Source organism: Myxocyprinus asiaticus, chromosome 43 (genome assembly GCF_019703515.2).
Source record: "Myxocyprinus asiaticus isolate MX2 ecotype Aquarium Trade chromosome 43, UBuf_Myxa_2, whole genome shotgun sequence".
NCBI lineage: Eukaryota > Metazoa > Chordata > Actinopteri > Cypriniformes > Catostomidae > Myxocyprinus > Myxocyprinus asiaticus.
In genome coordinates this window covers 30712769-30737632 of record NC_059386.1, presented here as the reverse complement: position 1 = coordinate 30737632, position 24864 = coordinate 30712769, and the positions used below count along the sequence as shown (strand labels likewise).

Sequence of the window (24864 nt, the reverse complement as noted above, 5' to 3'; positions counted from 1 at the left end):
ACTGTATCATAGACAGACAGACAGACAGATAGATAGATGTCATTATTTACTCACGCTTGCATAGAAGATTTTCTGTGAATATATAAAAAAAGAAAAAATTGATTGGTTCCACACACAGAAATATTATATGACTTAAAAAAAATTATTATTACCTTATTTAAAATGGTAATTTGATTAGGGGTCTAGCACCAAAGGTACAAAGTTTCTATTGTATCTGTTATTATTATTCCTTTTTCTCAGAAAGTCTATGGCATCCCATAGAATTGTACATAGGAATGTTATGAAATTTGGCACACTGATAGAGGATACTCTCAAATGTAACTGACCCAAATTTGGGGTCACTCACTAAAACCCTCTAGCGCCACCAACAGTTCAAAATTTCACTTATGTTTCGGCCTATAACATTAAGTCCTAGAAACAAAATTCCTTTGTCCTCCGATACCTTAGGTCATACCCAAAGGGTACTAATATCGCAAAATCTTTCATCTCCTCTGCCATTTCCAATTTTCAGAAAAACCTACTTTTTCTAACTCCTCCCAGGTCGTATGTCCGATTTGCACAAAATTTTGCACGTATAATCTTGAGACACTCATTACAAAAATGTATGGAATTCATGATGATAAACCAAACCATTCTTGTATACCGCATAAATGAATTTGACGGAGAACATGGCAAAATGGACGTGAGGCTGTATCTTCACAACTCAAAACTTGGTACATGTCATCACAAGCATGACCTTAGGGTACCTGCACAGTGTCATCTAGTGGTCAAGAAATGTGTACAAAAAAGAAGCTTTTTTTTAGGCTGTAAATCAATAAAAAAATTTTTTTATTGAATTATTACATGACATGCAGACTAATTAATCGCAATTAATCGCATACATAATTTTTTGCTGAGAATGGCCCCCAAATAAAGATAATTCATATAAAAAATGCATAATAATTCAAATATTTAAAATTTTTTGCTTATACCTTATAAAATAGTTTGGCCTAAAATCATGAGAATGGTCTCTTTAGATTCCTTGGGGTATACGGAGTCAAATGTTTCCCAGTTTTCCTATGTCTTTCAAATTGTGCGTCGGCCATTTTGAATTTGGCCTTAAATTGCTCTATATTACAAACGCATTGCTGTATTATTAAGAAATTTGGTATGTGTCATTGGGGTCATGCTCTGAAGGTACTAAATAAGTTTGGGGACAGTGCCACCTAGTAATTAAAAGATACAAAGAAATGCTTATAACTTTTGATTAATTTAGCCTATTGTCATGAGACTTGTGTCGTTAGCTTCCATGGGTCATGCCGAGTATGTTCCTATAAATTTGGCTTTATCTGTTGAAAGCTTCAGTGTATTGACATGAAACTTCAAATATGACATTGTGTCCAAGCCCTTACAATACCATATCAATTTGGTGACAGCGCCACCTATTGCTCAAAAGATATAAGCTTTTGTATAACACTATAAGTAATAAAACAAATGTCTTTTTTCACCACTATGCTTAAAATCATCACAGGAATTCTTTATTCAATCTAAATGTTTGCTGTTGGTGTGCTTGGCCCTGTAATTGCTGCTTGCAGCAATATTTTTAAATTGTACTTATTACAATGTTACCTTATAAAACTTTTTTTTTTTTTTTTTTTTTTTAAATAAATACAATTTAATTGAATTATTTAAGTTTATTCTGACAAATTCCTATTAATCTTGACGTTGATATTTTATTATGACCTGTGTTTTTATGTGCATTTGAATGTTTAATGTGACACCTGTGCAAATGAAATTTGCCATGGGATAAATAAACTGAACTGACTAGCAATATAGTGCATAAATCGTATGGTCTACTTTTATAGTATTTTTGGTCCTTTTTAGAGATTGACAGCAGTGGTCACAATAAAAAAAAATATATTTTGTGTTCCACAGAAAAAACAACAGAATACAGGTCTGGAACAACATGAAGAAGAGTAAATAATGAATATTGTGAACTATTCCTTTAACCTATTGTCTTTTCTCTATTTGACATCCTTCTAGCCAGTCAATGCCAGTGGTTGAACCCTTCATTAAAGCATATCTGCTTTTAACTGTACTGTACTCCAGACTAAGCCAGTATTTGCTGATGTCTTCATTATCTCTATTAAGTGCTGTAAAAACAAAATCATGAATAGTGTACATCCTGAAAGCCTGCTAAACCACAAAAATATCTGGTCAGTCTCCAAAAAGCCACTTAAAATATTGTGGCAGAATGGGCGGCTATAATCTTGGGATCTTAATATCAGTCTGGGCTCTTGTTCAAGAAGTGTTAATCCTTAAACTGATTCATGATGGCAAGTGCAAGTACAGTAATCTGACAAGCTATAAAAAGACAGACAGATCACATTAGGAGCACAATTCATGACATGCTGTCAGGCACAAATATGAGCATACACGTGAGAGCCACATATCAAACTTAAGCCACTGCCAGCATGCATTGGGATGTAGAATCACTTTTCACCCACATTCATGGTAATGAGATGATTTTATGTTACAGCAGCATTACACAAAGACTGAATCTTACCTCCAATACCTCCATTACATATAGGTGCAGGGTAGGCTACAACTTTGACAAATACAGTAACGGCAGGGTTAGCATTTTTTTAGCATGAGCTAGCATTAGCACTGGTTCAAATTTCACACGGTTTATACTTTATCCTAAGTTAGCAATTAATTCTGGGTTGTCAGGTTTTGAGATTTCACACTGTATATTTGTAAACCGCAGTTTTATGTTCTCATTTGTATATTTCTGAGGTTAATAACATTGATTGGACAAGTAGAGCACACAACGAACATGAACCTGTTTTAATAACTGCTCGTCATCTGTGGAAATGTCTCCACATAAATCAACTAATATAATTCTTCATCCTTCCAGTTAATGCATTAGCCATCACTGTTTGACATTTTAACAGTTTCCCTCAGACACAAAAACTAGACAGTACGTGCAAGTTTCTGTGACTGTACAAATCATGAACATTTAATGGAGGCAAGCACTGTTTGGTTTTAGATTGGTTGTCTGTTGCTAAATGACAACTGTAACAGTCTAATATCACATCTTGACAAATCGCATTCACTGATATATATATATATATATATATATATATATATATATATATATACACCGATCAGCCACAACATTAAAACCACCTGCCTAACATTGTGTAGTTCCCCCTCGTTTCGCCAAATCAGCGCCAACCCGCATCTCAGAATAGCATTCTGACATGATATTCTTCTCACCACAATTGTACAGAGTGGTTATCTGAGTTACTGTAGACTTTGTCAGTTTGAACCAGTCTGGCCATTCTCTGTTGACCTCTCTCATCAACAAGGCATTTCCATCCGCAAAACTGCCACTCACTGGATGTTTTTTGTTTTTGGCACCATTCTGAGTAAATTCTAGAGACTGTTGTGTGTGAAAATCCCAGGAGATCAGCAGTTACAGAAATACTCAGCCCATCTGGCACCAACAATCATGCCACAGTCCAAATTACTGAGATCACATTTTTCCCCATTCTGATGGTTGATGTGAACATTAACTGAATCTCCTGACCCATATCTGCATGATTTCATGCACTGTACTGCTGCCATACGATTGGCTGACTAGATAATCACATGAATGATTGTTGGTGCCAGATGGGCTGGTTTGAATATTTCTGTAACTGCTGATCTCCTGGGATTTTCATATGCAACAGTCTCTAGAATTTACTCAGAATGGTACCAGAAACAAAAACCATCCAGTGAGCAGAAGTTCTGCAGATGGAAACGCCTTGTTGATGAGAGAGGTCAACAGAGAATGGCCAGACTGGTTTGAACTGACAAAGTCTGTAGGTCCATACAATGCAAGTGAATGGTGACCAACACTTTCAAGCTCCAAAAAGTGCATAAAGGCAGCATAAAAGTAATGCAGAAGACTCCAATGGTTTAATCAATGTCTTCTGAAGCGATCTAATCGGTTTTGGGTGAGAACAGACCAGAATGTAAATTTTTTTTACTATACTTCTTGCCATTGCAGTCTCTAGGCATGAGCATGATTTCAAGCTTGATTACACTTCCTAGTAGAGTCCTGCAGTCCCGCGGGACCCACAACAGATGCAACAGAGTGCGGCATGGTAAACGTTTTGATTGCTGACTGCGTGTGCGGCCGGGAAGACACCGATGTGCGCGTGGGAAGCGGGAGAAAAAAATTAATCGCTGGACTCCTGCAAAATATAAATATCTAAACAAAAAATAAAAATGACTAAATTTTATTTTATGTTTTTAAGGTACGGAATGTTTTTCTTGGTATTCTTCTATTGCACAAGAGCAACAAAAATAAACGATTTACAGGTGCAGGGTTAGTGGCTCATTCATACAAATTCTTCCACATGCTCCATGTGGCAGAAAGTAGCCTACAACTATGAGGCAAAATGTCTGAGCATGAAGGAGGAACCCTAAGTGCTAGAGATGTTAATGCTTTATTAAAGAAAGGTACAAACAAAACTTTGAAACCAACCACAGGTTCAGATATTTGGCAATGTGTTAACGAAATGTGTTTCTCTCTAAAAAAACAAATTGTCTCTCTCTAGCGCTAGATGGCGCTAGGAATTGTAATCGAGCTTGAGATCATGATCGCCAGGGAGACTGCTGATGTCAAAATTTATAGTGAAAATTTTGTTACATTCTGGTCTGTTCTCAACCAAAACCCATTGGATTGCTTCAGAAGACATGAATTAAACCACTGGTGTCTTAAAGAGGAATTTTATGCTGCCTTTATGAGCTTCAAAGTTTTAGACCCATTCACTTGCATTGTATGGACCTACAGTGCTAAAATATTCTTCAAAAAATCTTTTGTTGTTTGTGTTCAGCAGAAGAAAGTCTGGGATGGCATGAGGGCGAGTAGATCATGAGAGAATTTTCATTTTTGGGTGAACTATTCCTTTAAACCAGGGTTAAAAAACATGACTCTCATACACAATACATGTGACATATTTATTAGCTTACCTGCAGACACGTTGCTAACGTTTTCCACTGCAAAAGAAGAAATGAGAAAAAACTATTTTATGGAGAACACAAGGCATTTTGACAATCATATTAACCACAGTTGATTTTGTTCTGATCCTTGACTGATTCAATTTAACGTTTTTTGAATAATTTTTGAATGGAATTGAATAATGCGAATAAATGGCCCAATCCTTTCTCATCCACCACTCTCAGTGTACGTCAGACAACTGTGCTATTTCCAGCCTGAACATCTACAAAAGTTGACCACAGAGTTTCCTTCTCATTATTTAGCCAGTTATATAGCTAAAATGTCTGTGAAGTCTTATGAAGTATCCAAAGAAAATGTTATACACAATTCTACACCTGACACACTATCATTTTTGTACATGGTCATTTTGATAGCATTTGGTCAGTAGATTTATTACTCTTTTCTTATGCAACCCATAATGGTTTATCACCCGTGTCCCATTATTGTTAATTTTTCGTACTGTAGGTTTAGAACTGTTAAGTTATGGTTGACATTCCATTGACTAATTATATAATGAACAAAACAACACAATAAATAAATAAAAAAAGAATAATTTGTTTGGTGTACTTACTGGATCTTCTGTTGTGTTTGTTCTCTCTGTAGAGTCGATGGACACGCTCCACCAGTTCCCATTTCTCACAGCAGCCTGAATAGTTCACAAAATTTCGTGCAAGGATCTCTTTTAACTGCCGTACCGTCAGACTCTCGATGTCGTCCTCTTGAGACAGGTCTGAGAGTGAGGCGCGCGCCCGTCTCTGCGTCGCCGGGCTTGCCTGCTCAAGGCAAAACACATGGAGTGAGGGGTTTTACAGTAGCATTCAACTGCAGTCCACAATCCTACAACAACACAAACCTCATATTACATCAGAAGACATTTCTGTCTTTCTGTAGGTGTATCAGAAGCATTGAATTATGCATGTTAATGGATGTGAATCAGTGTATTTCTAAGTAACCCAATCATCTGCACAGTCAGTGGCATAATACTGTAACTTAACACAAGTTGATCTGTTGTCATGCTGTCATAGAGAAAGAGGACAAAGAGACAGCTTCTCTTACCTCCATTATCTCTTCATGAGGTTCCAGGTTGAGGAGAGCAACTGATGCAGCATCTCCATGGTCCTAAAGATAAAACACAAAAAACATTTATTTTAGTTTTAAGGCTAAAAACCTGCTATATTCGAACACTTAGCTACTTAAAGGGATAGTTCACCCAAAAATTTAAATTCTCTCATCATTTACTCACCCTCATGCCATCCCAGATGTATCTGACTTTCTTCTGCAGAACATAAATATCTTGACTGTGTATGTACAAACAATGCAATTGAATGGTGACCAAAACTTTGAAGCTCCAAAAGCACATGAAGGCAGTATAAAATAAACCATACGACTCCAGTAGTTAAATCCATGTCTTCAGAAGAAATATGATAAGTGTGGTTGAGAAAATATTTGTACTATAAATCTCCACTTTCACATTCTTCTTCTTTTTGGGGATTTGCATTCTTTGTGCATATCACCACCCACCAGGCAGGGAGGAGAATTTATAGAAAAAATATGTAATTATTGATCTGTTTCTCACCCACACCAACCACATCGCTTCTGAAAACATGGATTTACCACTGGAGTTGTATGAATTACTTTTACACTGCACAAGTTCTGGACACCATTCACTTTCATTGTATGGACCTACAGAGCTGAGATATTCTTCTAAAAATATTGGTTTGTGTTCAGCAAAAGAAAGAAAGTCATACACATCTTGGACGGCATGAGGATGAGTAAATGATGAGAGAGTTTTCATTTTTGGGTGAACTAGTACTATAATAGAGGGTCTTAATAAGTCTAAATGACAAAAAACGTGTTCAAGAGTGGACTAAGATTGGCACATATTTTACAAACAATCCAAACTCCAACCAAATGTATAGCTCGTCGGTCATGTGCATCCCAATTCATTTATTTAGCTACTATTACGCCTCTCATGTAAACTAGAACTGCATTTTCCCCCACCAAAAATGGAGTGTTTCAAAAAACACCCTCCATTACAGCATACTTTGGAAAACAATTACTTTAGGAAACTGAAAAATGAGTTTTCAAATGGAAACAGATTAGTATGGATGTTGCCTTTTTTAAGAATATAAATATAACATTAAGAGAATGCTCCGGGTTTAATACAAGTTAAGCTTAATCAACAGTATTATAGAGACACTTGTAAAGTGAGTTGGGCCAAGGCATAAACATAAACACAATTTCAAAAGTATAGCCACTAGACCCCATTGCAAATGCCTTACTTTTACTGCCACTTTTGCTTTAAAAAATGATATATATATATTTTTTGTGGTGATCAACATTACGCCACAAATGATATCGATTGAGCTTAACTTGTATTGAACCCAGAACATTCCTTTCTCCAAAGCAAATCTGATCCACAGTACATATACAGTATTTATGTTTTTATCATGCTAACTTTAATACACTTTTATTGATTAGAAATGCTTTATCAAAAGTAAATCAGACCAACAAATCTTTGGAAATACAGAGGCCTGTCTTTCTCTCTCTTCCTCTTTGCAACAATTAGCTAACAGTCCTGCATTCTTCCTGTCAGCTGTCTGGCTAAAGAATTGACTGTTTATAAGGCAAGCTCAGTACATGGACTGAATTATCACACATGTTCTCATACAGACGTTGCACAGCTTTGCTGGCTGTGGGTCAGCATGCCTACCCTCTATTGAGTCACAATGCACCATCACGGTCTCTCCTCAAACACACACAGACATACACATTTACACAGCTATATAAATAAGTACACACTTTAGTACTATTAAAAACGTCAGGGTGAAATAATCAAGTTAACAAACTTTGCTGCTTAGTCATTTGCCCCATGCGGCTGTCTGTGTCTATACTCTCTCTAAGTGTACTTAGTCATGTCGCACTAGAAGGAATTTTCAGAAGAACTGTTCTAACATTATGTAATGTGCTCAGCATGTCAAATCTGAAAGAGGCAAGGCTTAAATGTCACGGCTAGCCTCGTGGGATACAGCTGTTTCAAGAAACCACGCGGTCACGTCACATCAAAGCACGTCAGAGCTGATTGTTCAGTAACTAAGGGCTGTAAGCAGCTTAAAGACCACATGAAATGACTTGACTGTTTTCTTTTTCATTTGTTTTATTTCGTGAGATTACTTCATAAATGTCCAGATAATAATGTGAATTGTTGAAGAACCAGAATTGTTAGGTGGAATCAAAATAGAGCTGTTCAGTCATAGTATCAATTTGGTTAATTCACTATGGGTTCCCTCAAGAATTTTTTATGGATTTTTACAATAGTAGTTTTCAATTTATGAGTAACATAAGCAGGGACTAAAAATGAAATGTTTTTCATTTCGGTTCATTCTGAGCTGAAACTGTATTTCTTTCGTTCCAGTTCCAGCATTACGCTGCCTCCTTTCCTTTCCAAGTGGTAACCGGTCAAAACGAAATTAAAGAACAGTTAATAACATTCTTTTATTTTAAATGACATTACTGTGTGCTAAGGGTGGGTGATGTACCAGTTGCAGTGTTACCAGATCTTAAGTAAAAAAAAAAAAAGGACCTGGTCTGGAAAAGCATGCTCAATATAAGGGACTTGCCTCAACCAAAATAAGTAATAATAAGCAATTAAATGTTTTTCCCATGTGGGGATCAGCATAGAAATCATAACAAGCAAAGTATACAGTAACCTATATAAAATAACATCTTTTCAATAAATGCATTCTTAAAATTAAATATATCCCCAAAAATATTTAAAATATTTAATAAAATCTTTTAATAGCCAAAATATCTCTCTGCTGCATATGCATGCACACACACACTGCTTGGGCATGTTTGGACTAAATGTCATTTTATACAAGCCAAATTATTTTATTTTCAACAAGTAATAATTATTTAATAATTATTTAATTATTTCATTTTATTTATTTAATTACAGATCTCGGTAAAAACCTGGCAGCATCAAATCTGCATAAATGCGTCATATCTTACAATAAGTCAGTGAAGACTTGGAAACAACTGAGAAATGTTCTTTTACCTTAATATTTTTCCTTGTATCTGGATTAACCATGCATGTTTACACAGTAATTATATATAGTTGTCTAAAAGGTCTTCAGCATGTCAAAGTAGGCTACATCCACACTCTGCATTAAGGCAAAAAAAAAAAAAAAAAGAAAAAAAAAGTGTGATGCTGCAGTTTCCTTCAGAATCAAAGCACATGCCAATCATGTTCTACTAAAAAGAGAGAAGCCTTTAACAAAATTAACTGGTTACCTCTCTGGAAAACAACCGAACATCACTCTGCAATCGCTACAAGTGAGCTGATCAAATTATTTAAACTCAAATCAATATTTCATGTTCGTTTATTTATTTGTTTGGCAAGTCTTGTAATACGTGTGATAATGAGTCAGACAGTCATTTTCACAACAAAAACACCAACAGACCTCTGACCCAAACCAGAGGAATTCAGCTGTTTCTGGAGACTCTTCTCGCATAATAATGCAATTTCAACTCAAATCAGTACTTCATGTCCATTTAATTATGTAAGTAATGGCAAGTTACTCATTCTCACTAAATAAATGATACAAGACCCCTCCACTCGGTCAAGGTATATTTTACGATAACGACCGGCTGACTGTAGATTATCCCTTGCATATCGAAAACTGCTATTCTAAAAGCCCGTTAGAAATTCCTGAGGGAACACATGGCTCGAAAATGCTAATTCTCTTCTGAGTTTTATCACTACAAACTAGGGCTGTCAATCGATTAACATTTTTAATTGAATTAATTAAATGATATGCCGATTCATTAATTTAATTAATCACATAAATATCAATATTTACTAAGGAAGGCCCCCAAATATTACAAATATAATAAATAATTCAAATACATTATATCATATGCATATATTGTGGTAGCAGACAAGTTAAGCTGTACATCTGGAGCTGACTGCCCCCTACTGCAACATCAAGGTGGTACATCAAGCTTGCATTGCTACGACGGTTGGGAAAATTTTTTGTATGGAATTTACATACGCATGGGGGCTTGACTATTTGCGTACATTTTTTAACATGTTATTTTTCGTAAAATTAATCACACTAAATTAATGTGTTAAATCGACAGCCCTACTAAAAACGAAACAAATTTATCAGAATTTTTAAGAATTGCCATCCCTCCTCCAGAGCCTCACCTGACTGATTGTCCCTGAGCTATTGCTGCGACTGAGAGCTTCTCCCTGAGAGACGGTTGCGGACAGCGCTGACTGCTGGGATGTGGACTGCTGGGATGTGGACTGCTGGGATGTGGACTGCTGGGATGTGGAGCATGCAGCAGAGGCAGGCGGAGTGGAAAGAGAGTGCGGGAGTGACGGCAGGCTGTCCGTGTCCACTTCCGCCTCCTCCTCTTCATCCTCCTCATCATCTTCTCCGATCTCAAGCTCAGCACCCAGATGGCAGAGCACGAGGTCCACGAGGTCCTCTTTCTCCCTGCAGGTGTCTGTGTTGATGTTTCGCAACGTGAGGTACTGTCGCAGGTCTTTAACACGGAGTTGCATTAAGCGTGGCCGCTGGAAGGCCGTGCCCCACAACAGGTGGCAGGTGGCACAGCGCCTCAGGTTCTCCTGCAGCACAGAGCACAGCGAGCAGAAACTCTTCTTACAGTCCGAACAAACATGCTGCCAGGGAGAAGAGAAAGATAAAGCATTAGAGATCCCCTGAACACACACATACAGTGCTGAGCACATTAGATGTTTCACAAAAACATTTGTCTTAAGATGGTTATTTTCTATCTTCTGCTTTAGTGTGTCAGTAGAAAATATCAATTTTAGATTTCCAAACATTCCTTTTACAAAAAGAATAGAATAGAAGTAGAACAAGAAGTCCTGATGGCATGGCCCCACAGAGCCCAGTTCTCAACATCACTGAGTCAGTCTGGGATTACATGAAGAGACAGAAGCAATTGAGACTAAATTACATAGAACTGTGGCAAGTACTCCAAGATGCTTTGAACAAACTATTTGCCAACAACCATGAAAACTGTGCATAAGTCTACATAGGAGAACTGGTGCTGTTTTCAAGGGATAGGGGCATAGTCACATGTAATACTGATAATACTGATTTTTTATTTTATTTTTATGTTTACTGCACTTTGTATGAAGTCAGTTAATATCTGTGATTGTCCATGGCATTATTTTTGAAAACATCTTTACTACACAACATTTTTCACAACTGCCTAAAATTTTGTACAGCACTGTATGTTGTCAAGCAAATTATTTGATTTAAGTGTTTTATGAAAGACTGTATACACTGCAGAAAATAATTCTCATCATTCTCTCATCATTTACTCACCCTCATACCATCCCAGATGTGTATGACTTTCTTTCTTCTGCTGAACTCAATCTAAGATTTTTAGAGGAATATCTCAGCTCTGTTGATCCATACAATGCAAGGGAATGATGCCCAGAACTTTGAAGGCCCAAAAAGGCAGCATAAAAATAATCCATATGACTCCAGTGGTTAAATCCATGTCTTCAGAAGTGATATGATAGGTGTGGGTCAAAAACAGATAAAAATGTAAGTCCTTTTTTACTATAAATCTCCACTTTCACTTCCACATCCTTCTTTTGTTTTTGGCGATTCACATTCTTCATGCATATTGCCACCTATTGGGCAGAGAGGATGATTTTATAGTAAAAAAGGACTTAAATATTGATCTGTTTCTCACCTACACCTATCTTATCTCTTCTAAAGACATGGATTTAACCACTGGAGTCATATGGATTACTTTTATGCTGCCTTAATGTGCTTTTTGCAGCTTCACATTTTTGGTACCCATTTACTTGCAAAAATCTACGTTTGTGTTCAGCAGAAGAAATAAAGTCAAACTTCTAAGTAAAGCTGATCGAGAGAATACTAGGTTACTTAAAAGAATCGAAACACAAGATAGTTTTAAGTTGTTTACATTTTTTTAGTTATTGCATAAGTCTCATACTTCCATTTCTGCTATTTCAGAGTTTTGGTGACTACTATTATTCTAAAATGTAGAAAATAATAACAAATAGGTCCAATTTTTTTTACTGTAATTTTTAGTGTATTTGCTCATCTGCAATTCGTTGCTAAAGGCTGTCTGACATTAGAACAACATTCAGCAAATGTTTTTGAAATGATTACAGTTTAGAATACATGTGATTGTGAATCAGCTCTCACTACAATGTTTATTAGATGTTTGTACACAAATATGATGCTTAATATACAACACAATGCCTCTTGACGTTACACATGTGCTTAATTTACCAAGCTTACTGATAATTTCCTTCAGCAATAAATGGTCAACTTTATAAGATTAGTGATTTAATTAAATCAAGGTTTAGTTTTTCTGATTGACACTGAAGAAGAACTGACATATGTTGTCATCTCTACCCTCTCTGCAATAAGTGCTGCATGAGGAGGGTTTTAGCTTTCAAACTCTTTGAGAAAGCGTTTCTGTCTCTGTTGGCTGGCTCAGTGATTGTTATCAAATGCCACCGTGTTCAATCAATCCATTCCACTCTGAGTTAATGCCAGCTCTATATATCATGACTTTGCATTCGTGCGCTGGTGTGCAGATACATCACACTGTCTGGTTCTCCCAGCATCTGCAGACAGGTGTGAAAGTGCTGATATGATATCCCACAACACTGATGCTGTGTGGAAAAGTTAACGTTCAGAGCTCACTCCTTTCACTCCTTTCGTTTGCCAGACAAAAAAACTTCATGCCAGACTTAAGATGCAGAGCACATTTCAGAGCAGCACACATTTCTACACACATTTTCATCATAACCCTATGAAAAAAAAAAAAAAAAACAGCTTAAAGGAACGTTCCGGGTTCAGTACAAGTTAAGCTCAATCGACTGCATTTGTGACATAATGTTGATTACCACAAAAATGTATTTCGACTACTTCCTCCTTTTCCTTAAAACGTGTGTATTATTTAAGGTGTAAAGTTGTTTAAATCATTTTTACAGTCATTTTACAAACAAATGCTTTCGATTGAGCTTAACTTGTATTGAACCCGGAACATTCCTTTAAATCAGCCTAAGGCTGAAGCTGGTCTCCCAGTCTGACCAAGCTGCTTAGACTGGTCTTTTTTGATGGTTTTAGAGGAATTTTGAGCACTTGTCGGCAGGTCAGGTCACCAGTGAACCACCTAAAGTTGTATAAAAATCTTTTGATAATATCCTGAAAAATATTATTTTGATTCATGCCAAATCGTATCCCATTAACCCCAGTTGCCCAACCTTTCGTCGGAACACGGAGAAAGCCAGTCCGCAGGCTTTGCACACCAGGCCTGTGCTTCCTGAGGTGGCGCTGCTGGGGGGGTAGGTGGAACATCCAGCACTAGGGGCGAAGCGGAATGGCCCGGCACCAGCTCCAAAGCCCGGCTGCTGTGTGCGGACCGCCCCTGTGCCCATCACCTCGTTCAGCAGCCCGCAACATGACGCCCACATGGAGGAGGCCCCCGCCTGGAAAACAAAGATCAGATATGGAGGATGTTATGACAAAGTAATTGCATAAGTTTTGAAACATATATTTAAATGAAAAACAGTTATCTGTAATTACAAGACGAGCAGTTATATGGGGTGGCCTAGTGCTTAAAGATGAAATCGACAAGGTTTTAGGTTTGAAGGTAAGTCAGGTCACTTGGCGGCCATGTTCATAACACTTCTGGGTAGCTTCTTCTGTCTCTCTATTGGATACAAGCAGGATACAAATACAGCTCCTATTTACTTGAACAGAGAAAGACAGAAATCTCCAGAACGGCTGGTCTATGGTTGCGCAAATAACCTATTTAAACTAGGCAATAAAATCAGACAACAACTGTATGAAAAATTATGCATTTTCAAATTGGATCACCCAAAGAAATATTACTTTTCAAGCTGATCTGGTTAAGTTGCATGCATGTTCGAGTGAACTGACAGGCGATGTCAGTATCAAAAAGGTGACTGGCTCTTTAAACTCTAAGGCAGGATTTCCATTCCTACCGCCGCCATATTATTCAGCGTTACAATTTCTCCCATTCATTACCCAACTCATCTTCTACTGTCTCCAACGAGACTCTTAACCTTAGGTTAATCCCGATTCGGGACTGTCACTGTTAAAGACCCCAAAATACTTAGTATAAAATCGAACAAAGAACAGGTGTGATGTCATTTAGAACAAAAATAAGTTTTTCTACGAAAACTTCTTACCGTCTCCTAAACACCTTTTTACCGCCATTGGTCCATGTCATCAGTAGGTGTGACCTGAAGCTCCACCTACTTTGAGGCAGTCAGCTAATTCTGTTTACATTGTTCAGTCAAAATTGTGTTTATGTTGTTCAGTCAGTCAAGATCAGTTAACATAAACACATCGGTGTGCATAGTTATTAGTGAGCTGCTGCAAAATTGACCTACATCTGTACAATCGTTCACAAAGAGACATTTTCCAAGACCATGAGATTTTTTTGTTTGTTTAATTAGCCTACAAAAGGAATTTAATCTACTCAAATACTCTCAAGTGCCCATTCACTCATGTGCCATCTGCAGCGAAAGAAAGCCATTCATACATCTGCCCAAAGAAAGATATGCCTCTCTTCCCTTACAAAAAATCTAGAGTTCTGGCAAACTAGCCGCAAATTTGCCACTCATTAATTTTGCATGCAAACGAGCTTGTGATTCGCCACAAATGTTTGCCATAAATTAAGTCACATTAAATGTGAAGTGTGTAAAATCTGCCATACCAAACAGAATGTTAATGACAACTCAGATTTGAGATCTTTTCATCCGGAAATCATCAAAATCTAATTAACATCTGCTAAACATCTTAAAAATATCAGATTTACAAACAGTCATAAACATCTCCAAGACATCTGCTGAATGTCTTATTGACATCCGTGACATGCTTATTGACATATGTCTTATAGACGTATTGCAGATGAGAAAACAATGTAAAAATGATGTCTTCCAGATGTAAACACAAACATCATATAAACGTCTGAGTGATGTATGTGTGCTGTCATGGACAGTGTTAACACTTCATGGAAGTCTTATCCAAGTCAAACTGCTCACTGTTGACTCTACACATTAAACTGGGATAGGTGCAAGAATGGCTGTTTTCAAGCAAACAAAACATTTCCAAATCCTGCTATGGTGATTTCCACCCTGTGTTTTCCAATACACCTGCACAGAGCAAACCCAAGTTATTTCGTTTCCTCTACTTCTGTATTATATTTTAAATAAGAACACGTCATGGCTAGAAAGGTACTTTGCCTCATTGTCCCCACAGAGGGCAGATTTATCTGCTCTACACAAATGAAATCATGCATATCACATGCTTTACTGAGCTTTACATTATGTAACTCTTTTCCTGCTGTTCAACAACATAACAGGAAAGCAACTAACTCCACTCAATGTCAATATTCTTTAAGGTAAAGTGTGTAGATTTTTCTAAGTTAAAATAATTTCTATTACTCTAACTTATTATGAGACTGTAGAGCACAACAGTGCCTGAAAATAAATATGGAAAATATAAAACTACTGATTTTAAGTCGATTAAAAGTATAGAATCAATATATTTAAAGTATATTGCTAAATATTCAGATTTAAACAAATATACAGTGTAAGTACTTTGAGAGTGTAGGAAGACTGACTCGACTGAGTACTTCACAGTGGACATTGATGCTGGGCACTTTTTCAGAATCATGGGTTGTGTAGTTCTTCACAAGGAATTCCACTATTTAACAAATTTTATTTTTTCTTAAGTGAATATTAAATAAATAACTAAAGCATACTGATGCCTTCAGCAGAGGCATATCTAATTGATTAACAACCTCAGAGTTGGTATGTCTGACTTTAAAAGGTTTATAAGTTATTGTTAAAAACCAATTCAATCTATGGAGAAAATGAATGGCATTTTTTCTTCTGGAATCAGACTGTTGGGCTCCATAAGCAAGCCATTAATAGCCCCCCTCCAAACAAAAATTTAAATATGTTGTTCTGTGGTGCTCTCAAAACGTTGCTCTATTTTGGAACCTAGTCTCATAGAATGAACGTTTCTATAACAAAATTTTTGCAAACTGAGTTTTTCGTGCTACGTTCTACGTTTCACCACACTTTCCTGGTGAAATTAACACTAGAGGCGCTACAACAACTGTTCGTTTTATTCACTTTCATACAAATCACGAGTATTACCACTGATTATGACTTTATAAACACTTATTTTTGTTCAGTTACTCACTCACTGCTATGTTATGATATCGAAACACTTTTACTCTAACGTGTCATGTGAAAAATTATACATTTTAACGCTTGTATTACAGATCCACCAGCATTTATACACTTATTCCAACATGATTAGCTTGCATGGTAGCTCACCTGATAGGGTGTTGGACTTTGGACTCAGAAGACTGAGGCTCGATCCCAGCCAAGCACACAAGCTGACACGCAACACGAAATGATGTGGTTGCCACAGAAAATTTGCTTTTCATGTCGCATTTGCTTTTAGGACACTGTCGATTAGGTTTAGGTGTTGGTTTAGGATAAGGATGTCTGTTTTGTTCACCTTTCATTTGTTTTTAGGACACTACTAGTTAGGTTTAGGTAAAAGTTTTAGGTTAGGGAGGTACGTTTTACTCAATAAAACCATCATTCTCCTTAAATTTGTCTGATTACCACACCGTTTCCCTTACTTTTGGCACACCACGCTGCAGCTGGACATTTCACTGAGAAACTGCAGCAAAACATGTAATGAAGCTATGTTATTTCGTTTTGCAAAAATGTTGCCAAGGTCACGTAAATTTCATGTAATCAGGCTTGTATTTTTATGAGTATCATGACCAGCCAGACACAGTAACATGTGGGTAAGGACTATTTTTCTATTTGTCCAATGGCAGACATGTGTAGTATTCAGGAAATTAGTTTAAAAAAAATACACTACATTGGCAATTCCATTTGGTAACAAACATACAAACTTCACTTTTAAACTAGGTCTGTGATCTACTGCAATTAATCAAATTGTTTTGCAGTCCTTAAGTGAATTCTCAAGAGCATATGGAATATGATATATTGTAAAAGGCTGTTAGGGTATTAAGACCATGCAAGACAAGGTCTGACTATTTCTAGCGTGCTTTTGGAATGTTAAAATGGTGTCAGGAGGGTGGAAAGTCGTGTCTGTGAGAGTTAAACAGCTGAGATTAATGCACGTCTCTCAGGTTTCAGCTAAATGGATGTGCAAACCAAACAATGCTTCCATAATAATCATAAAATCTAGAGGAAGAAAGAGAGAGATTATAGTACAATGAGTACTGTTGCTCTCTAAAGGTCTAATGCACTGGGGTTTCTAAGAGCTTTCTTTTACTTAACAAGTAAATTTAGAAGATGCAATGTCTTTCAGCATTCACTCTGCTGGACGTGTCATAACACCACCAACACAGGGCAATCTCATTCATAATCGTAGGTATTTGTATGTTAAGTGTAAACATACTTTTTTGTACCCTGCTGAAAGAAAAAACATCTTAAATAAGCTTAAAGGTGGTTAGCTGGTCTCCCAGCCTGGCCAAGATGGTTAGGCTGGACTGTTTTGCTGGTTTTCAGAGAGATGTGCATTACTTGTCAGCTAGTCAGCCTGAATGACCAGCTAGACCAGCTGAAGACCAGCTTTGCCAGGCTGGGAGACATGCTAAACCTCCTTAGGTTGGGTTATGCTGTTTTGTTAGACACTGAAACGCATTATTTGTCTAAGTTTTGGCAATTTCAGTCATGACCAGTCGTCAAAGGATTTGTAAAGATTTGTTTGACTCTCAAGAAAACATGTCAATATGTTGATATAGTGATGAACTTGAACTGTGATGAACTTGAAGTTGGGTATGCCCTTTGCCGACGTGAGAGGCAGTACTCAGCTAATGAGAATGTTGGCATTGTTTTGGTGAACTATTTAAAGAGTTTGCTGGTTATGGTTCGGGGCTCTTTTTTCCAGCTGGGCTCTTCTGTGAGGTTAATGTGGGGACGGGAGCTCTGATTATTTTGGGGGACACGCTAAACGGCCGCTCGGTGCAGTTAGTGTCTCTGGCGGTGAAGACTGTTAGGTAGTGGGGGAAAATGTGTTAGGTAGCTATAGGACTGGATCTTTGTTAGGGGAGCTCCTGATGTCCATGAACTGATTAACTAAATGCAGGGACTGCCCATCTGAATACATCTGTCCAGCGATATCATTAGACTGGCAACACCATTAAACGTGAAAGGGGGAGGCTGTCTTCTCACATTTGAAAAGGAGGGTAGCCCTGTTGACCTTTATTGTGTGAATCCTGTTGACTTATTGTTTGTTTTAACATTTAATAAAGGATTGTGTGTTTGTATTGCGAATGCTGTGTGCTCCTCTCTGTCCCGAATTATACTGGTTGTTACAGTATTGATTCAGTGTGTGTCTATCGAAACATACGAAAATGCACGTACATGCTAGAACCACATTTTACGTACAAATTCTTATGAATATTATTGATACCACATTTGGCAAAAACAAAGCTCAACTCAATGCGCAGTTGTACGTAAGAACGCAAAGCAAAGATTAAAAACTCATACAGGTCAACAACAGTCATTGTCTCTTTGTCTTCTTTGAAAATTAGAGCTGTCAGAATTAACGCGTTAAAGCATGCGATTAATTAAAAAAGTTTAACGCGTACATTTTTCATAATGACGATTAACGCATTTACCGTTAATAAGACATAAGCACTTGTGTGAAGGGCGGAACCTTTGTAATGTCCGCCTGGAGTAATTACACTGACAGTACTACCCTGTCAGTGATAATGTAGAAAGGAGCTCTTAGCGCTATTTAATGTATAAAACAAGCCCAGATGGGACTTGTAAGGCGTATTTTAATTACCACAGAAGCAAGTCAAGTCTTAACTATCACCAAAACGCAGAAAGCGATGTTTTTGTCTGGAAGCACTTTGTGAGTTCAAAGCTCAGGCGTTGACGCTCTGACACGAATCATGAACACAGCTTCACGATTTCTGTAACAAAGTGGATAGCCACAGTCTACCGACAGATTAATATTGTGGAGGATGAAAATTTAAGAGATTTAATGCCCATTGCAATGAATATGCAACCTATGGGGAAACTAGATCTTTCAATTAGTCAACCTCCCACTTATACTTTGGGAAATGTTTAATGTTACTCGAATTGGTGCTGCTGTTTTAGTAATAAAGCATTATATTTTTGCATATTGTTTTGTTTGCTTTCCTAAGATGGAAATAAATGCATTTTGACAAGAAAATAAGTGTACATATCGTCAAATTTCAGCACTTTCAAAATCTGCGATTAATTGCGATTAACTACAAAACAATTATGTGATTAATCGCAATAAAAAAATTTAAAAAATTTAATCGACTGACAGCACTACTGAAAATACACAATCAATAAACCCCCATACATTGACACTCCAAACATGGCTGATGTCTGGTAAGCTGTGACCCAACATGGCGTGCTGTCTTGTCTTAGAATACTGCATGAGGAGATGGGGGTTGGGGAGGGGGATGCATCTTCTATTTAAGTGCTGGAAAATCAATGGGCTAAAATGAACATGTATGCATCCTATGATGCGAAATGGATGGGGAGATGCAGGCATAGAGAGATAAGGAGAAAATGGACTTGTATAATGGAGTGTTGTTTGACGTATCAATAGTTTAAGCTGAACGGTTGAGATCTGTTGTTGTCCTTACGTCGGGACACAGCGCAGGTTAAGCCAGATGAAGTACTCAGTTTGCCCTTTGGCTCCGCTCCGTTTAAACACTTACATAATGCAGCACTGCTATTTGTTGCCCTTTGCTGTATAAAATCACCACAGTAGAAAATGGAAGAAAATCTGCGTAACCTCAACCCAAAAATGAAAATTCTCTCATCGTTTTCTCATCCTCATACCATCCCAAATGTGTTTGACCTCCTTCTTCAGCTGAACACAAACAAAGATTTTTAGAAGAATATCTCAGCTCTGTAGGTTCATACAATGCAAGTCAACAGGATCTAAAACTTTGAAGCTTATAAAAGTAGATAAAGGCAGCATAAAAGTAATCCATAAGACTCCAGTGGTTAAATCCATGTCTTCAGAAGCGATATGATAGGTGTGGGTGAGAAAAAACAGATCAATATTTAAGTCATTTTTTTACTATAAATCTCCACTTTCACTTCCAGATTCTTCTTTTGTTTTTGGCGATTCGCATTCTTTGGTTTTAAGATGTATTTTATCTTGTATTTTCTTTATAATTTTTAAGTAAAGCACTTTAAATTGCTATTGTTTATGAAATGTGCTATATAAATAAACTGACTTTATCCATATCCCCACTTACTGGGCCAGGAGGAGAATTTAGTTAAAAAAAGACTTTTGTATTGATCTGTTTCTCACCCAAACCTATCATATCATTTCTGAAGATATAGATTTACCACCGGAGTCTTATGGATTACTTTTATGCTGCCTTTATATGTTTTTTGGGCCTTCAAAGTTCTAGCTACCATTCACTTGAAGTGTATGGACCTACAAAGCTGAGATGTTCTTCTAAAAATCTTTGTTTGTGTTCTGCAGAAGAAAGAAAGTCATACACATCTGGTATATATGATAAATAAATGATGAGAGAATTTTCATTTTTGGGTGAACTATCCCTTTAATGTTTATGGACTGGCCCCATTCACTCCCATTGTCAGTATCTTACTGTAACCACAAATAGTTTTTTTAAGAAGCAAGGGACAAGTCCCAATTATTTTTTGTGGTAATTAATATTATGCCACAAAAGCTTTCGATTGTGCTTAACTTACATATATATAGTTGTGCTCAAAAGTTTGCATACCTTGGCAGAAATTGTGAAATTTTTGCATTGATTTTGAAAATATGACTAATCATGCAAAAAAACTGTATGTTATTTAAGGATAGTGATCATATGAAGCCATTTATTATCACATAGTTGTTTGGCTCCTTTTTAAATCATAATGATAACAGAAATCACCCAAATGGCCATGATCAAAAGTTTACATACCCTTGAATGTTTGGCCTTGTTACAGACACACAAGGCGACACACAAGGCGACACACACAGGTTTAAATGGCAATTAAAATTTAATTTACCACACCTGTGGCTTTTTAAATTGCAATTAGTGTCTGTGTATAAATAGTCAATGAGTTTGTTAGCTCTCACATGGATGCACTGAGCAGGCTAGATACTGAGCCATGGGGAGCAGAAAAGAACTGTCAAAAGACCTGCGTAACAAGGTAATGGAACTTTATAAAGATGGAAAAGGATATAAAAAGACATCCAAAGCCTTGAAAATGCCAGTCAGTACTGTTCAATCACTTATTAAGAAGTGGAAAATTCAGGGATCTCTTGATACCAAGCCAAGGTCAGGTAGACCAAGAAAGATTTCAGCCACAACTGCCAGAAGAATTGTTTGGAATACAAAGAAAACCCCACAGGTAACCTGTAACGGTGTGGTTGTTTCAAGGAGCACAATACAACGATACTTGAACAAAAATGAGCTGCATGGTTGAGTTGCCAGAAAGAAGCCTTTACTGCGCCAATGCCACAAAAAAGCCCGGTTACAATATGCCCGACAACACCTTGACACGTCTCACAGCTTCTGGCACACTGTAATTTGGAGTGACGAGACCAAAATAGAGCTTTATGGTCACAACCATAAGCGCTATGAAAGGAGAGGGGTCAACAAGGCCTATAGTGAAAAGAATACAATCCCCACTGTGAAGCATGGTGGTGGTCCACTGATGTTCTGGGGGGGTGTGAGCTCTAAAGGCACAAGGAATCTTGTGAAAATTGATGGCAAGATGAATGCAGCATGTTATCAGAAAATACTGGCAGACAATTTGCATTCTTCTGCACGAAAGCTGCGCATGGGACGCTCTTGGACTTTCCAGCACAACAATGACTCTAAGCACAAGGCCAAGTTGACCCTCCAGTGGTTACAGCAGAAAAAGGTGAAGGTTCTGGAGTGGCCATCACAGTCTCCTGACCTTAATATCATCGAGCCACTCTGGGGAGATCTCAAACATGCGGTTCATGCAAGTCGACCAAAGACTTTGCATGACCTGGAGGCATTTTGCCAAGACGAATGGGCAGCTATACCACCTGCAAGAATTTGAGGCCTCATAGACAACTATTACAAAAGACTGCATGCTGTCATTGATGCTAAAGGGGGCAATACACAGTATTAATAACTAAGGGTATGCAGACTTTTGAACAGGGGTCATTTCATTTTTTTCTTTGTTGCCATGTTTTGTTTTATGATTGTGCCATTCTGTTATAACCTACAGTTGAATATGAATCCCATAAGAAATAAAAGAAATGTGTTTTGCCTGCTCACTCATGTTTTCTTTAGAAATGGTACATATATTACCAATTCTCCAAGGGTATGAAAACTTTTGAGCACAACTGTGTGTGTGTGTGTGTGTATATATATATATATATATATATATATATATATATACACACACACACACACACACACACACACTTATATACAGTATATAATATCTATATATATATATATATATATATATATATATTAGTAATAAATAGGAAATTTATTTTACATACTGCTAAATTTACCATAGTGACTACAGTTTCACCAAAATACCATAATTAAGTCCATAAACTAAGACAGTATCAATACTGTGTATTTATCCAAGCCAGTTCAAATCCTCAACCAGTTACACTGAAGTTTATCCTGGCCAGTCACTTATTTCCTCTTTGCTTATCTGATTATAATGAGGGCGGTTCATGAGAAACCCTGGTTTAAAGTGAAGCCCCTCTGTCAGTACACAGAATATCTGAACATTATGGCAGTTAGCGTGAGCGCCGTGTTGCGTAACATAAGGTCTGGCTCGAAGTCACTGCTTGTGCTTCGGTCTGGCAGAGAGCCGACGCTACAGCTTCCCTCTGTCACTTCAATTAGCTGAGCGAGGAGGACACGTCCATCACAGAATCAGTGGAGTTAGAGCAAGGCAGATGTGTCATCATATATATTATGCACATATAACGATAACTCTTAATGAAGCCTGTATATATAATATATATATATTCTTTACTCACTGGAAAGATATTCATAATAATTTATTATACACTTTGTACCGTTCCAGTCCTGGATGATGATTGGTCAATACAGCATTCCAGCTATTCTACAAAAAAAAAGCATAACAGTGCTCGCCCACTTTATCAGCAGTCTTGGTTCACAAAAAAGTGTTTTCCCAATAATTTTTTCCTTAGGGATTTCATAACCAAACTAACCATTTCCGAGGTAAAACACAACATTACAAACTTTGATTTGAGGCAGCAAAAACAAAACAAAAAAAATCGGACAAAAAGACAAAGGTAAAAGGCTGTTCACTTATCGTCTTTCATGAAGGAATGAACTGCAATCCCATGAAGCATTGTAAATGACGTAATTAAATTTAAAACAATGGAAAAATATAAAACTATGGATTTTAAGTTAAGTATAGAAAGAAAATATTTTATTTTATATAATATAATATGTATTTCAAGTTGATTGCAAAATATTCAGAAATATACAAAGTTGTTTGAGAGTGTAGGGCGACCGACTTGATAGCATCATTCACAGTGCGTCATGGGAGTGGGCTGTCGCTGCAGAGCTCGTTTGGCATGCTTTGTTTGCTGCAGTTCCCTGATTGGTGGATCTTTTTTTGCTTGATCAGGGGTAGTGTTGTTTTTCACGAGGAAATAAACACTATTTATTTTTTATAAAATAAAGTTGAAATTACGTGGACTGGTGGCTTCAAGAGAAGCTTTTACCATCGATTACCAACCTCTGAGCTCATGGTAGGTCTGTCTTTAAAGGTTTAAAATTCGCCTATGGAGAAAATTAGTGTGATTTTAACTTCCGTAACCCGACTGCTGCATTAAATACAGAATATAATAACTGTTTTGGCGTAAAACACCTGTTCACCTAGCTCCACTGCATGTTGTGCCTATCAACACTAATCACTTGTGACTGTATGTACCTTTTTCACATTTCAAAATCAAATCCTCACCTCCATGTTCTTGTGTTTGTTTATATGACGTGTGTGTATGTGTGTACATCTTCCCTGGGTTGAGTACAGCTGTCCCAGAATTGGTGCTGGTAGTTTCTGACAGGTTGACAGTCTGGAGGACTCCAGTGATGGAGTCTTTTGCTTTTAGAGGTCTGATTCCTTAAGACCTATTCCCTCATGTCAGACCAGGAGACAGCAGTGAGGCTGAAAGCTCTGTTACACTGTGTCCTTCAAGGAAAACAGAGCATAACAGTCCCCCGCAGTCACAATTTGATGCATGGGGACTCTTTTCAAAGAGTATCTTGCGGTAAATACCTATTTTGAATTGATAAGCTCGCTGTACTCCAGAGAGATCTGAAAGATCCCTGCATTCCCACATCAACTGAATTGTGCATCAGAAAAGTGCTCACAGAATAATACATGCAGAGACTTATAAATGCATTAAGTGACGGGAATCAGATAACTTGTATGAGCATGTTTGTGTTTCTCGAAAACAATGAATCAGCACTTTGAATTTGCAATGTAATAAAGAAAAAACAAATTCCAGCTATTAGACTCTTACTGTAAAAGCTCAGAAGGCGCCACTGAGTAAAGCCCCCCCCCCGACAGAGATGTATGACTTGTAACGACTTCACTGACTAATGAGCATTCACATGAGAGTGCATAACTAATTACACAAGCAGATATGGGACTCTGCAGCTTTGAAAATTTTGTTGATTTTGGAAATCTTTCTTGACTAAGGAATAGTTCACACAAAATAAAA

At 37.3% G+C, this 24864-nt stretch overlaps 1 protein-coding gene across 3 annotated transcripts in view; it reads right to left on the bottom strand.

Moving 5' to 3' along the window:
* LOC127433418 (E3 ubiquitin-protein ligase RNF34-like) overlaps nucleotides 1–24864 on the bottom strand; it is a 31729-nt gene that overhangs the window by 3622 nt on the left and 3243 nt on the right. Inside the window, exons 2-8 of one of the 3 annotated variants that reach the window (XM_051685322.1) lie at nucleotides 13323–13547; nucleotides 10239–10721; nucleotides 6086–6148; nucleotides 5601–5802; nucleotides 5002–5028; nucleotides 2546–2587; nucleotides 55–72 (exon numbers count right to left, since the gene is read on the bottom strand). In XM_051685322.1, coding sequence (XP_051541282.1) covers nucleotides 55–72; nucleotides 2546–2587; nucleotides 5002–5028; nucleotides 5601–5802; nucleotides 6086–6148; nucleotides 10239–10721; nucleotides 13323–13547 — 1060 coding nt within the window. The remainder of the gene's footprint in view (nucleotides 1–54; nucleotides 73–2545; nucleotides 2588–5001; nucleotides 5029–5600; nucleotides 5803–6085; nucleotides 6149–10238; nucleotides 10722–13322; nucleotides 13548–24864) is intronic. The other 2 variants (XM_051685323.1, XM_051685324.1) reach the window with 2 other exon arrangements.